General features: G+C 37.5%; 1 protein-coding gene across 4 annotated transcripts in view; it reads right to left on the bottom strand.

Annotated features, from left to right (window-relative positions):
- Positions 1-16,752, bottom strand: part of ZFYVE28 (zinc finger, FYVE domain containing 28) — a 79,611-nt gene that overhangs the window by 48,274 nt on the left and 14,585 nt on the right. For 3 of the 4 annotated variants that reach the window (XM_009069687.1, XM_009069686.1, XM_009069688.1), the window contains exons 2-6: positions 11,932-12,069; positions 8,897-9,099; positions 7,079-7,168; positions 4,676-4,765; positions 1,355-1,456 (exon numbers count right to left, since the gene is read on the bottom strand). In XM_009069687.1, the coding sequence (XP_009067935.1) occupies positions 1,355-1,456; positions 4,676-4,765; positions 7,079-7,168; positions 8,897-9,099; positions 11,932-12,039 (593 nt within the window). In that variant the 5' untranslated portion in view covers positions 12,040-12,069. The remainder of the gene's footprint in view (positions 1-1,354; positions 1,457-4,675; positions 4,766-7,078; positions 7,169-8,896; positions 9,100-11,931; positions 12,070-16,752) is intronic. The other variant, XM_009069689.1, reaches the window with a different exon arrangement.

Genomic DNA, 16,752 nt, shown 5'->3' with positions numbered 1-16,752 from the left:
GCCTAGGTTGGATGAGAAAAATGTTTTTTCCTGTGAGGGTGGTGAGACACTGGCACAGTTTGCCAGGGAGGCTGTGGCTGCCCCAACCCTGGCAGTGTTCAAGGCCAGGCTGGATGAAGCCTTGAGCAACCTGGTCTAGTGAGGAGGTGTCTCTGCCCAGGGCAGGGGGTTGGGACTAGATGATCTGTAAGGTCCATTCCAACCCCTAAATTCTATGATTCTATGAACAAACCAAACATTAATGTCTCAATTTTAATTCTCAGATATTAATATCAATATCATTAATGTACCTAAAAATTAGACAATATCACTTCTAGACAGAACGACTAGGGAATTTTCAAGAGATACAAAAGGATGTGTTCTAAATATCCATAGAAGGTAACTTCAGAAATAGCTCCCCTCTGAACCATTCCTGACAGAGCTTACATTCTCCCTCAGGAGATGCCTCACCTTTAACAGATGAGAGGAGATTAATCTGGATAAACTATGTGCAAACTATTCGTACATCAAACTGTCATCATGACATCCAGGGAAGGTGATAAACAAATGAAAATCGGACACAGGGAAGAAAAAAACCCAAACCCTATCAAATTATCTCTAGAGATTTCTAGGAACAAAAGTGACAGTTGGTATATAAATCTGAATTCTAAGAAAATATTAGGCTTTATGGATTTAAAAAACTTTTTAACACCCAGATAAAAGACCTAAAGGGTGAATATAAAAACCTGAATATAAAGATTCTTTAAAGATACAGCTTGATTTCCTCCAGAGTAGCAGATCATCCTTCTAAAGAACTCAAGTCAGAAAAAAATATTTTAATGCTCTTTATACTTGAGCCAAAGTCCACATCCCCAATGGTAAGCAAGACCGAAGCACTGTGCAAAGAGGTAGATATAATGTAATCCATCCTGTAAAAACAGATCCACAAAATGAAAAACTGATAGTCAGTTCTATTAGGTTAAGAATTATCTGAGTCTTGCATCACAACATAATGAGAAAATGTAATAAGCCTAGTTAAACAGAAACATTGATGCTAATTAGAAACAGAATCTCCCAAAAATAAACTGTAACTTTAGTATTTAAGGCATCATCCAACCATAAGGAAAATCTAAAATGTAACAAAAGAATATTCAGAAAAAGAGAAATGGTCACAGAGATTAAAAGTTCAGAAAACTCCCAGAGAATGAAAAACTACATTTAGTTCTTTCACAAGTATATCAGGCTGATGAGAGGAAAATGCAGTTTATGGTTAACAGCAAACAGAAACATTTTCCTAAGCATTTAAGAGTTCTTTTTCAGGCCTCTGATTTTCAATTCAGAAGAGAAGCAGTTACAACTATCTTTTATTACTTGCCTTATTTTTCTTAGTAAAGTGTGAAAAGGTCTGAAGAGTTCAGACATATCTTCTGGTTTATGGTCCAAGTTTAATGGTCCCTCGGAGTAGACAACAAGGCCACTGTAATTCAAACACATGCATGAGCACACACAAAAATGAAAACTGCATTACACAGAGCAACCACTGAATAAAGAGTCAGAAAAGCAACTGTACATAAACATTAGAACTACATTTAAGTTACATCTTGTCTTATTTTTTCTTATTCATCCACAGTTAGAATTAAATACTATTTAAAGCATCAGGAGAAAGATTCCCTCCCCTACATCCACCCTGCCTTAAACACAGGAGAAAAAGCAATGGAAGCATAAAGAGAAGAACATACACTTATTCACTGCTGCAGCTGACTGATTAAAAAACAAAATACCTATTATCAAGTAAGCTGGGGAAAGTCCACTGATTTGAGAGACAGCAAAAAGCTTTTTCTTTCCAGTCGAAATAGTTTCTAGGTAAGGTTGACCCTGAGCTCCTCTTTTTCTACCTCTAAGGTAAATACAACCTGGTATTGACATAAGGTAAAAAAACCGCCAGATCTTCTAAATCACACAAAACAGATTTTGATAATGCCATGCTTTTAAATCAGCTCAGCACTTGCAGAAATTTCCTGGAAAGAGGTTGGGTCGCAATCCTGAAATCCATGTACTTCACTGTAGATAACTCAACAGCTCTCACTGAGCAAACTACTACTGCCTGAACCTGTTTGTGTGTCAGGAATAAATAAAATTCACCTTCACCATATCTGCTGCATCATACCACAATGTGGCTGAGAGTGGATTCCACCCACACCAAGCACCACTCTGGTTAACACTACTTAATCCTCTGCCCACTGCAAAAACAACTGATGTTTCTCAAAGGCAAATGGATCACACATTCTCACACTTGAGAACATACAGGTTTTTTTCTTCCCAGGCCATTTTCCCCTTCCTGCCCAAGTATGCCAAAGGTATGTTCCTTTCCTTAAACTCCAATTATATGTTGCCTCAGAGAGCCATGTAGCATCCAACTCATCCAGAGTAACGGGGACCCTTGGCTGACTCACAAGACTCTCAGTCTTTCTGCTCACCAGCAGTTCCGTGGCAAGTGCCCTGTGTGACCATCACAGGCTCTCTGAGACACAGCAGCAAAGCAATAAGGAAGTAATAAAGCAGCATAGTAATGTCACAAGTAATATGGATTCCACTGAAGCATTAAAAAATGACCACTCATACTGTGTTTGCCATCTAGGAAATACAGCTCTTTTTTTCCTGTTTATAAACACAGAATGTGGCTTATGCCATGGAGCCAGGAGAGTGCCATGGTATCCCACCAAGCTGAAAGATGGCCCTCAAAGTCTGAAATGATCAAGGTAAGAGAAGGCCCAAGAAATTCTTAAACTACTATAATGGATCAACATTGCTTTGAGGACTAGGGTTTTGAAGGCAGGGGCAGGAGAGGAGGAGATGAGAGAGAGAAAAGTGGCTTCATTTGCAAGACACCTTTTTTTTGGTGGCTTCAGACAAATTATCCTGTTACCAAGGATACATAATTTTTCCTTTTCTCTCTGCTTTCAAAGCTGTAAGAAGCAGGCTGCCATGAAGTGAAGCAGTTATTGCTGACTCATGTCTTATGTTCTGCCTAAACAAATGTTACTACTTGGTTCAGTGGAAGCTCAAGCCTGCACCTCATGCAAAGTTACCATTCCTTTGGCTTTTCAGGTATAGTTTGCTCTCCATAGAGCTTAATTCCTAGAAGAAATTTAAAAAAATAAAAAATAAAAAGGAATGGGCTACAAAAAAAATAATTACGAAATGGCTTCTGTATAACATTTGAAAGACTTCTGAATCAAAGCCTGAATACAACTGTAGCATGGAAAGAAAGAACAACTGGGAAAGTGTGTCTTAATGTTTCCTATGAGGTTCAAAGTTCACTGACACCTCTTGAAATACCAGGCAACATGCACTGTGTAACATGTATGATAACATGATACCTGAAAAGAAACTTCAGACAAAAATGACCCTGAAAAGTATTTCTCAAAGCTTTGCCATTAGAGGACTGAGGGGATCCAGCACTTCTTCCCCAGACCCAACCTTCTCAAGAAGACAGAGTCACAGCCTGACAACTGCAAGTTGCACCTGTCTTGCAGCAGGATCCTGTCTTGAAAGGATCCTCCTTTCAAAGTCCAAATAAAAGGCTTGCATTTTTTCCAAACACTGTCTCTGGATGGTGTAGTTTTTCTGTGAAACTTTACATGGCAGTGATTTATTTTCAAATCAATGGATAATTAGGAGCAGTTAAAACTTTTTCTCTTTTCCTTCTCTCTCCTTCTTTGTAATTTGGACTGACATGGTCAATTTTCTTAAGAGCCTTTGGTTTTCCAGTTATTCATGATGTGTTCTTCATTGTGTCTTCCAGCAGCTTCAAACTGAGTTCTCACATTCCTCTTATCTTTATAATCAGATTATTACTGTTATTATTTTCAGAACAACAGTTACAGACAATATCCTATTTAACAGGAACAACAGGCCACAGGGACTTCCTGCGGAGAAGTGTATTACACTCAGGAGCTGAGGTTTCTTATTTCCCTCAATTATGCTACTTATACTAGCTAACTTTAAAACATTCACAATGGTAAAATATTAAAAATATGCTGGCTTTACTCCAGAGAATCTGCTGTCTTACTAGATCATGAAGAATCATTAGGAAAAATGCATCTGATTTGTTCAATATTGCAAAAACTACATGAAGCAAAAACACTGTTATAATTTAGTTGCCTTAAGTGGGTAAAGCAGGGCACAAATATACACTAAAGTTATACATGTTAATACTTTCCTTGAAGAGATTTAAACCTAATTCAGGGGCTCCAATGCAGTTGATCATGATAATTCCTTTTGGATGTAGAATCACTGAGAAAAATAAGCAATTCTTACACAAAATTTTGGGTTTACACTAGTATCCTGAGGTCATACTATTTTTGAGTGACATAAAATATGTGCTCAAAAAATATGTCTGACAATATGAAATTCCAAAAATGGATGGTCAAAATTTTTGATTTTGCTGGAGGATGTCTGAACAATTGTTCCTGCCTTCTATATTTAGAGATCTACCATCTTTTTTTTGGTCTTGATAGTCTACATGAAACTGAATGAATGATTGAGAAAAAAACCATAATCCTCTTGAATTTCTTTTAAAGTACAAGCAAACTCAGGTAAAAGAAAACATGTCAAAATTCTGAACACAGTTTTTCAATTCTTCAGTAAACCTTTAAATGAGGCAGAATGGAGAGTGGTTACAAAAATTACTTACCACACAATGGCTAATCTTGGAATTGTAAACATTAAAGCTGGTTCATAGTCATCTATCATATCTTGAGTGAGGTATCCAAGCCTTAAGGCTCTAAGCAGAAGAATAAAATTATTTAGTAAAAGATCAAGCTCCCAATGAACATATTTCACTAAGAAAAAAAATAGAAAGAATGTTATAGGCAAAACCAAATTGATACATTTAGCTCATTAACTATTTTTGTACCATTTAAAGCACTATGTATACAGCTGGCTGCTTTAGTCTCTGCTTTGAAAAACTACTATAAGAAATAAATTACTATAAGAAAAACACCTTTAAAACACTTTAAGCTTTTACAGTAATCCAAAACCAAAATCAGTTTTATGCCATTTTTCCTTTTTATTTAGTATCTCATGTCAAGCTTCAGCTTGATACTGAAAACCACTGGTGCTGAGAGTTTTTCAACTAAAAGAAACATTTTTAACGTCATAGGGGAAAGTATTTGGTTTCATTTTCAAATACAAGTTGCTCTAATCATCTAGGCCAACCCGAGCACTCCACCCTCCAAAACAAGCTAAAAAACCAAAACCAAACCCCGTTCTACACAGTGACTATTATTGAAGCCTAAGGACTTAATATTTGGGGGACACTGTGTTGTCCTAGAATAACTTCCGAGTATTTTAAGTCCTTTTTAGACTAAACCCCAATTTGTTTAGATTTTTCACTTGGCTATGTTTTCTAGGTTTCTTTATAATTTCTTGATTTCTTCATACATTTCATAACATCCTGAAATTTCTTCTCCAACTTCTGCTTGAGGTAACACTTCGAACTGCACACTAGTCCTGCTTTTGGGCCCCAAAAGAACAGAAATAACATTTTCATATTCCTTGTCAGCACTTGCCTGGCCAATACTACTGGTGGTGGACAGAGCATGACCACAAAGCAAGCACAGCTTGGTACCAGCAGTAGATGGACACACCAATGCATGGAACATTCTTGTGCCCTGTTCCTTCCTATAGCTCACTGCCACATTATACAAAGCTCCAACTGAGAAATCATCTTTTCCCTCTTACTGGGCAAACACAGAATAGCCAGGGTTGGAAGGGACCTCTGGAGTAATCTAGTCCAACCCCACTGACAAGAGGGATCACCTAGAGCAGGTTATACAGGAACATGTCCAGGTGGGTTTTGAATGTCCCCAGAGAGGGAGAGCCCATGACCTCCTTGGGCAGCTTGTTTCAGTGCTCTGCCACCTTTCATGCAAAGAAATTCTTCCTCATGTTGAGGTAGAACTTCCTGTATTTTAGTTTATGGCCATTTTTCCTTGTCCTGTCACTAGACAGCATTGAAAAGAGTCAGGCACTATCCTCTTGATACACACCTTTGAGATATTTGTATGCACTGATGAGATACCCTCTTAGTCTTCTCTAGACTAAACAGGCCCAGCTCCCACAGTCACGCAAGAGATGCTCCCGATCCCTAACCACCTTTGTGGCCTCCACTGGATGTGTGTATGTAGTAACTGAATATGTGCACATGCAGTAGCTCTCTGATGGAAAGTAATTCCTCCTACATGTCATGACCTTCTTTGAAGTGCAATCATGTCCTTTAAAATGCCTGAAACACCTCTGATCTTGCACAGATTGCAGCAGTGTGCTCTGTACTCCTTCATTCCTGAACAAAAGGCTCGACCACACCAGACCCAGGGTCCCACTTCACAAGTTCTCGCAACATGACAGTAAGCCCAACACTTATTCCAAGGACATGTTACAGTCAATCCAGGTCTAATAATTCCACTCAGAATATGTTTCATTAGTTTGCTTTTAAGAACAGTGCTGCACTGCTCAAAACCTCACTAAAGGGGAATATTTCACCTGCTGTTCCACTCTACTGCCCACCTTCTGGGTTAGTTAATCTGCCATAAAGGGGAAGAAAACAAATGGTTCAACACAGCACATTCCAAATTCACACTTTTCTTCTCACTTTATACTTCTAAAACACCTCGTGAACTGCTGGATTGTTTGGGTTTTCTAGTCAGTACCTCTTCATACATACAGACTCAAGCTCTAAGAATTTTACAAGTTATTTATGATCATCACTAGAGGTTCACTGATGATTTGAATCATCTGCCCATGTATTTGTGCATGAAATCTCATTAAGTCTTGATGCCTTAAACAGATTTAGCTGATTTAAATGCTTGGTCCTCATGTACACACCTGTAACTAGGCGAAGTTGAATTATTAACTTTTGTGGGGTTTGTGCCCGGCAAGCATAGTTAATACTTTTTAACTTTGTACTTGGATACTTACTAGAAAAGCAAAATACTTGGTATTTTACGATGACTCTTCAAGACTACAGTTAAAGTGTTTCTATAAAAGCTCAGACGGAAAGTTAAACACAGAAATTAAGATCTAGTTCTTAACTTACCTCTCCACAGTCTCACAGAACAGAACGATTACCTCTTGCTGGACATAATATTCTTTTGGAGACTTCACAGGTACCATGGCTGACACATAGCTACAAAGATCAGATAGTAACATACCACTGATTTACATCCTTTAACAAACTAGATTATCAATAAAACCAAACTTAGGACAAATCATCTTAGAAGCCTAACCTTTCCTGTACCGTCTTGTATTTATTTTGACAGTACTCACTACAAAAACTGTACAGTGTAAGAATCTGTAAGAAATACAGAGGAATTACTCATTGCAGACTGAGGCAGTGGATCGCAGTAGTAAATTAGAAATATAACTGCACACATTTAGCTATCAAACTCTATAGTGTGTGGCACAGGGAGGTTAGTCCTAGAAGGATCTTTATTGCTGCATCTTGAAGCCAGAATAGTTTACTCTGCATTTCCTTAAGAAAAACACTTGACTGAACCAAACATTCTATCTAAAAAGGTTTTACCTGATACTATGTTAGTGAAATTTAGTTACCCAGAGGAAAAAATTTAGGAGACTTAAAGTTTGGTTTCATTTCCATGTGGAATTACCTTGTTGAATTAGTGCTTTTGCGAGTAAGAAACACTGGCAAAAGTCAAATGGGTTTCTGTCAAAGTATCACTTATTCAGTAATTTCTAGACTACAAGAAACACAGAAAGGTAAGTCGTTTGCAGAACAACAGTAAAGAAAAATGCTGTATGTAGAGAGTTGGTACTGACAGGCCAGAAACTGTACAGGCACTGCCAGGAACCAGTTACTGATTGTCTTCGGTGACTCCACTCAAAACTACACTTAAAAACCACTTTTTAGACAACATTTTCAATTAAAAGGTTTTTCAGTGTAACAGAATAATGATGATTTTTCTAACCAGAAAAAAACCAACCTGCTTACCTGAGTAAACTAATACAAGAGAATATCAATACTGAGGAAGGCAAACAGTAATGGGAGACAAGACAGTCTAGAGGTTACTCCCAAGCACAGTTTAAAAGACTACCCAATTCTAAGGAACCTGTTCTGCTACTGGCAGGAATGACTGTATTGTATTAGACCCATAGATAATCTTGCTCATTATCTTGTCTATGGCCAACACCATGAGCATCTAACACATGCTTAAACTATGAAGCACAATGCAAGACTTGGTCAATGTGACCTTTGATGAAAAAAGCAGTTACTTTTCTCACCCCAAAAGCAGTTATTTTTAATTTTGCTATAAATCTCCAAGTAATTTTTCAATCACAAGTTTTCAAATCAGTGAGTTCCTGTGGTTAATTATGGCTTGCGTAAAAGCACTTCCTTCATCAGAATTCAATTTGCCTTCTTAAATTCACTGGGTGCATCCTGCTTGTACTTCCAAGCACAAGAGAACAAAACCTCATAGTCTCTGGAACATTTGTTATCATTCTTTTCTTTTTTTAATATTTATTTGTTGCCTTTCCTCTGACAAAGAAAACATTAAGGGAAGAGATTTATAGTTTCCTTTTGTCTGCTGGAAAATCTCCCTCGAATGCCATATGCCAGTATGCAAATCAAAGATTATAGTTTGGTTGCAGAGAGCAAATAGTGATTGCTGAAAAGCTATTTAGTTTTCTTTTCATTATTGCTATACTGGAAAGAAAAACACTAACAATACAATAAATTCCTGAAGAATTCAGATACTTTGATTAAAAAAACCCACAACATACTTTTTGCATTAGACAAAACCAGAACAAAACAGTCAACTTCCAAAAGCCAACATGCCACACAATAGCTGCAGTGGTTGAGCCACTGCTCACAAGACATTTACTTCAGCTCTTTTACCTTAATTCAAACTCAGCAAAAAGGACATCGAAATGCTTGAGTGAATCTTTCATTTTTTCTGTGTAGAGGTTCAAATCCCTTAAGGCCTGGTCACGAATGATATTTCTGACTTCCTCCAGGCTTCGGGTCAGATCCTTGGCCAATGGCCTCATAGCCATACTCTCAATTTCACGATTCATAATAATTGAACCAGCAGCCAAACACTATGAAACACACGAAGAGATAAAGTATTAGTTTTTACGAAGTTACTTTCATATCTCAAACCAAAGCACATGATGTGCTATTTAATCTTTTGAACAAGGGCAATACTTAGCCCCAGTTGATGGCAAATTATTAAATAAGTGAAAGACTCAAGACTGGTATGTCAAGAGTCATAAGCTTTTTCATCAAACAGAAAAGGTCAGGGAGCAGTTCAGCCAGGGAGATATGAGAATGGGGGAGGTTGAACTGCACTGACAGAACAACTTAAAGCTATTCTGCCACTACTTAGGCAATAAGCATTGGCAGGATATATACTCTATGTACACTAGGACTCCCTGCATAAGAGGGATGTGATCCATGGACTGTTTCAATTCAGGTTAGACTACTTGATTTTGTAAAATAAATTTATTCCTTATAAAAAGACCTGAAATTCTGCAGTTGTGATGTCTTTTATAGAGAAACTGGTCACACTGGCTATCAGAACAGGGATCCAGTTAGACCAATATCCTGCTTCCCACAGAAGCCTTGTACATATTTAACAGGAAAGAATATAAAAATCAGGTCACCCAGTGATTCTTCCCTTTCAGTGTCTGGAAAGCAGCTATTTAAGAGACTCCTTGCCCCAGGCATTATACATTGAGTCCCTCTGACCAGCTGACGAAGACATTACAAGTAGATTTTTACTGTAACACATTAATAAAACTTTTGAAAGAACTTGCTTTAAAAAACAACTGCTGGCTCTATCCCTTTTTGGATTCATTTGGAAGACAATGAGCACTGAGACAAATCACTCTTGCTGTATTAATGGAAACATTTTTATTGACTGAAAATATAGAAGGTTGTTCTAGCTCAAAATTCTCTAATTTTTCTTTGTCCTTTCCCTGAATCTCTATTTGCAGCTGTGTCCCTCCCCTCTCACCTGCACTCCTGTGGAGGGGAGGTATTTCTGCAGCTCTGTATGGGGGACCTGCAATCCCAACCCTTGCTCAGCAGCCTGATACACTCATTCGTATTTTAAGGGCACTCAGAGATGATCATGTTCTTACCTGTAATCTGCCAAAGTAGTACTTGTGGTGAAGTATGGATAATGCAAGTCATACCTGTTGATAGGTACTCTTAGTCTGATAACTCAGAGTGATTGCACTGGCAAGGACACAAGTGCACACTCGTAACAGTCCACACAGCCACACGAATTTACAGGAGGACAGTGTCTACAGCAGTAGGAGTTAGCATTACATCATCACTGCATATGTTACCTGCTCTGAAACCAACACATCTCTCCAGTTTCATGGTTTGATTTGCTCAGTGAAACTGAGATTTGGAAAGACTGAAGGCTTTAGCTTATGTAACACAAAAAATGAATAAAGGGAGACTTTTGTTAGAAAATACTGCCTCAGTTATTCCCTCAAGCATTTTCCACAATGCAACAAACCATTACACTGTCTGCACTCTTCCTGTTTGTGTGCTGCTGTAATCCTGCTTTCTTAGTCCCTTGGAGTAAGAAAGGGTAATGGGATTCACAGGAATTCCCAACGGCTGGTTGCAAAAATCTTCTCCTACCTAGCTACCATGTAAGCACCATGAAGCCAACATGGCACATGCTCATCAGTTTAAAACACAGCATGGCATCACACCACCTGGATGATGGCAGTGAAGGTTACATGATACTGGGAAGAGAAACTGCTGTGTTTTTTGCTGAGGACAGGATTACAAAGCATCGACATACCAAATTAATTTTGTAAATTCTATCTGAGACTTCCCTGACTCAGAGGAGTCTACAATTAACAACAGTCAAAGCAAGTTTCAGAAGTAGAACACATGGAGGCATATTGGACTGAATAAGATAGGAACTCTTGATGGAGGGCAGGCACTTAAAAAGGAAGGGAGAAACTGGTAGAGAAAAGAATGGATAATAACAGGAGCCCAAGGATTGCTTCAAATACAAGAGAGGCAACACTGAAAACACCACCACAACATGCTGCTGTGTGGTGGGATGTCTAGTCTACTCCCCCCTCAAGTCTCAACAAATCCATATAGTGTCTTAAGTCACCCTCAGGCCACTAGAACTGAAGACATTAAGTTTTATCACCAAAGATTCCACAATGATTATTTTTTCCTAGCCAACGGACATCAGTACTAATGAATAAATATCTTACATATCACATCCTTTTTTTTCCTGACACTTCAGGCTTCTCTTGTTTAAAATAATGAAAGCTTATTCACTACAAAAATCCCTTGTTCCTACATGTTGCTGTAGAAGTCTGAGAGAAACCAGTTCAGAACAGAAAAGCAGACTTTAGTCTTTTGCACAGGAGCCATTATATTTTTAGAATACACATGAAACAAGTGAGTTATGTGCAACAAATGACAGCTCAGTTACATATATTTAGTATGAGTTATAGCATAACAGCCATTAAAATAAAGTGACAGCATACACTTATATTTCTTGAAGAGGAACTTTTATCCTGATAGAATTCCCTAATATATTTTTATTTGTTCTAAGACTTTCAAATCATGAGACATAAGATGGCCCATCAGGATAAAACTCCATAAAAATCAAGGATATTAAATCAGATGCTAACTCACAAAAGAATAGTTTTTAAGAGGTGGTCATAATGACAGCACACAAGTATGAAAATGAACTGGTATGCTGTTAGCCCCACCAAAAGCACAGCTGAAGAATCCTCCTAGCACACAAAGCCAATTCTCACAGATACTTACTTTGCTCTGTAATTACACATACCAATTTCTGAAAAGTCTCAAGATGTAAATGGGGCTTTGTGTCACCAAAAAAAGCCTATTAAACCCAAGTAACAGAAACATGAGAGCCTTACCTCTGCTCCAAACCAGAGCTGTCCTGCAAGGTTGTCATGACGTATTTCCTCCGGAAACTTAACGCAGAAGTCTCGGTTGGCCCGTTCGTGTGGAATGCATTCATCCATGATCTGATTTATGATGTTCAAAACATTATCCTGAAACGAAATACAGGATAGCATATATGCTGTTCCCACAGATCTCTCAACATTATTTCTAACTTTTAATAAAATTTATTAGTGAAGCATCACTAATTAAGAGATGGAAAATGCAGTATTTGGCTCTCATGGTCTTCACACACACAGAGAAAACAGAGGAGAATAACACACAGAAAGAAGAGCAGCAGACTTCACTCTTTCTAGTTTTCCTCCAGACTGTTTCTCAGATTAATTGCACTTAACATTGACTGCATGAGTGGGAGTTCTGATGAGAAGACATGATTTAAAGAGCTTGTTACCTCCAGCCATTTATCTGTAACATACCAGTAAAAAACTAAAATGCAAGTAAATTAGACTTCTCTCATTTCCTCTCACCAGCTCCAATGATATGTACTTCCATTACTCCCAGAAAGAGCATCTGACAAAGCACCCAGGAGCTGCTAAAAATGGTGTTATATTGGGACCATTGTGGTGGAATACACTTAAACACATTCTGGGAATCTAGAGCAGGCAGTTTCCATGCTTGAGACCCCAGTGGGCAAGGGTTGGCACACCTAGTGCCATCCCATCCACCAGACATCCAGGAGGATAAGCTAAAGTCTTAATAACTGCTGTGATCTCCATCAGCACCAGGACAACGATCAAAGCCCTATAACCAGTTTTTTGATATGCAGTAAATAATCTGTATTCATTTATTTGAAAAGATCATTTTCACAACCCCCTGCTGGGAACTGCGTGGAATTTGATTAACATAATAAAGGTAGATTGAGAGCATGAAAAAGGCTGAGTGCTTTCATTAAAGATGTTTTGTCTGTTTCATGCTACTTCCACTATTTACAGAATTCATGATCTGTTTAAAATATTTTTCAAACAAATGCAACCAAATCTGTCTGTACAAGAATGTTTAACAGACAGAATTGCTTTAAATTTACATTTGACTGTTGTATTTTCCTCTGCATGTAAACAACAATAGAAAACAGGAATTTTGAAGAAACTTGCCCCTTTACTATGTTCCCCACTGAGAAAGACTAAACTTCCTTTACCTACAAAAAAAGATTCGTATTTTCTGTAATTTTTGCTCTGACTGCTGCAACTGCTGTTGCCACAAAATAATCTTAACCTTAATGCCAAAACCATAGCTGTCTTCATCCAAAATAAATGAAACAATTAACCACTGCCAACATTTATTACACATTGATAGAAAGTACTTGATGTGTTAACAACTAAAACATTTTCACATTGAAGTATTTTTTGCAAGGTTGTTATGAGATAACATGTTTCATTTCAATAAAGTTGTTAAAAACAAACAGTAACCCATACATTAAAAATACACTGGTACATATAATATACAATTATCTCCTCTAAAAATGAATCTGAAAACCAAATGCCCTATAGCCCCTCCACAGCATCACAACACAGACCACAGCCAGGAGGTACAAGAAGTGACAAGAAAAGAAAGCTAGATTCACTGACACAAAATGCTTCATTTTAGAGATGCATCCCACTCTGCTGGGTCTACTGTACTGCCAGGATTAGTGGGACACTAGGATCCCTAGGAATCCAAAGAGATATCCATTGTAGAATTTGAGAGGAAAACCAACCTCACAATATTCCCTAGTGTAACTGCAAGGAGAACCTAAGTTCAAATCCTGAAAGACAACAGAACAGAGCAAAGATGCCCATGCCCTGTTTCAGCAGCAGCAGCAGCATCCTGAACCACTGGCCAAAGCTCACTGCCACCACTTGCTCCCTCCAGGATAAAATGGAAAGAGTCAAGCAATCACATGCAAATTAGTAAGACACTTCAGGGTGAGAAAAACAGACTAATAGGAAGTCTCCTGTTCTCCTTCCTTCCATTTCTTAATTCCTGGTATTGAGAAACCTTCTCTCATCCTTATTTTGCTAGACCTAGCTGAGGAATCAAACTAGTTTGCAAGTAGGTCCCATAGGAAAAACAACTCCTAAACTACTTAGTTCTTACACAAAGTGACAAAGCAAAGAATGAAACTGAGGATAAAAACATTTAAATTGTAGAAGGGCATGAGTCACTCATGATGTGCTTTAAATTAGTTATTACTGATGTATTTTGAGACCAAGTGTTTTGCCTGTAGCTCCCACTTTACCCTCAAAGCAGTACAGGTTGGTCTTTTTCATTAGGAAGAAAAAGTCAGATTCCTGTTTTCAGAGAACTGATAAAAGCTGACAAAGACTTTTTAAACACCTGCTAAAAAGTAACCCCACCAGATAAATTTTACAAAAGTTTGAGGAAATACAAAGAAATAGTAAAGCACTGAGAAGAATTCTATTAGAATCTGATTATATCAGATTTTAAATAATTCAGTCACATTTTATTTTAGGACATGATATTCCAATTTATTTTACTTCCCACCAAACCTGAACATGGGGAAATACAATTTCTCTCTTGCTTTTTCTCTAGAAAGCTACACAGAATAGGATGAGACCTATATGGAAAAGCTTTCCTCCCTGAATTTTATTTTATTTTAACGGATTATTTTTCAAATGGAATCTTATTTGACAGCAGCTACAAGACAGATTGAATTCCCCTTTTATAATCAGCTATAAGCATACTCAAAACTCCTGATATATCAGAGAACATTTAATGCAAATGGAGTAAAACAAGAGGACTCACACCACGTAAAGCAACTGCTCCACATTTCTGTTGCGTTTTTCTAATCATTACACCTGTTAAAAAGTACTAACATTCTGTCTTAGTCATCTCAGGAGATAACTGTTATAAGCATCATGTAATTTTATACATTAATGCACTGAAATCAAATATTGCAGCTAAAGGGGAAAAGATACAATGGAGATAATTCAACTTTTTACACTAACACTAGTTTTTCAGTATATCACTTGTTTACCACCTAAATGACATTTAATATTCTTCCTCATTTCTTTAACATGCCTCAATCTGCAGATGCTTCTGTTCCAGAACACCCAAGATCTACCAACACATCTACACATATGCCAAACTGAGTCAGTTGAGGTTTTTTTCAGAACAAAACAAAACATTATTTTTAACTTGTGCAGGACTAATGAGTTAAACCATAGGTCATTAGAATTTTAACACACACTTCCCAATGGAGATAAATCACAATAGCTCCATCTCCAGTGGCAGCTGTTTGTAAAACATTAGCTGGCTTCATATAGGTATCTAGTGATTCTGCCAAAGAGCTAAGTGAAACAGTCAGTTAACAAGATGACCATCTTTCCTGCATAGTCTAGCAGGGATACTGGAAGATTATGGTAAGAACAGTTGATGGAACTCTGCTATGTAGTTTATGAATCCTGCAAGATTTCTACAAAGTGAATTGGTTTCGCTTTTTCAAAATGTGCAATTTCCCAAATTCTCTGTTGTTCTACAGAGTTTATTTTACACTACAGAAAAGAAAAACCCACCCAAAACCCAGCAATGTTCCATCACTTCCCTTCCCTCTTCCATTCCTTTTATGACACCCAAAGCAGAGAAACCTAAATAACAAATCTGGAATATTTGCTCCCATAATAATTTCAAATCTCAGCTGCTTTGAGACTGGAAGTTTGCCAGCCAATTTCGACAGACTACCCAATGCATTGTAAGCAAATTAGTCTTTTCTTTAGAAGAGCTTCAAGAAACATTCAATTTAGTTAATTACAGTATTCTGCTTTGTAAGCTAAGAACGAATGGGCTTGGATACATGATGGCATTGAAATTTTGCTCTAATTTAAGCAACAGAAATCAATTAGTTAGAATTGAAGTAGTAGATCTTTCACTTGATCCATCTTTCTACATAAAAGCCTCTGGATTTTAATGTATCCTTTGGTGGCTTTATCTATTATCTTTTGGTTTATTTGCATACCAGGATGTGCAGAGTTTTGTTTGAGATGCTCTGTTGAGGCTTTACAGCAGCACAACAGGCAACCACTGCAGAGATTCTGCTTTGGGATTTACTCCAACCTCTTCATTTCCTGGAAAACACAGCTCAGTGCTTCACAAAACAGAGAGCACTTACATTTCATTTTGATAGGAAAGATAATGAGTGGCAGTGAGGCAATGTATGTAGTTAGCCACAAGAGAGGACAAAAAGTTGGTTTATTTTTGTCCCAGCTGTAATTGGCCATATATTCAATAATCAAAGCATAAAGCTAACAGCAACTGCTGCATTAGCTTCCAGAATAGGTACCAAAAAAAAAAGCCAATAAATTAGTCTTGCTTAAAGTATGAAATGTATGTTTAGATCAATAAAAGACTTATCTACCCTTTTGTATATGTCCTTGATAAAAATTTCTGCTGCTCTTCCACATGATTTAATTTAATATGACTTTCCTGAAGACTTTTACGAGACTTCTTCAAAGGAAGACAGCTTCCTGTGCTCCTCAGTACCTCTTCAATATCCATTTTCTGAATTATCAGTAAAATCTAGCCAAGGCAACACAGTCTGTGATAATAACACCATAAGCTTCATAAATGGTATTTCAGCCTCTTTGTTTAAATATGACCATCACATTTTTTGTTGCTTCTTCTGGCTTGATGTAAGTGGCAGAACACCTACAACATCACGTTATGACAAACAGAAGCCACTGATGAACACAAATTAATGCCAGACATAAAGGAAGATGTTTTTGTAATTAAAGCAATTAGCTAGTATTCAGCTTTTTATTACAGAAGAAACCAATAATCAG

Source organism: Acanthisitta chloris, unplaced genomic scaffold, assembly GCF_000695815.1.
Source record: "Acanthisitta chloris isolate BGI_N310 unplaced genomic scaffold, ASM69581v1 scaffold15132, whole genome shotgun sequence".
Lineage (NCBI taxonomy): Eukaryota > Metazoa > Chordata > Aves > Passeriformes > Acanthisittidae > Acanthisitta > Acanthisitta chloris.
The sequence above is the reverse complement of the archived record's forward strand: the minus strand, read 5'-3'. Positions and strand labels throughout refer to the sequence as shown.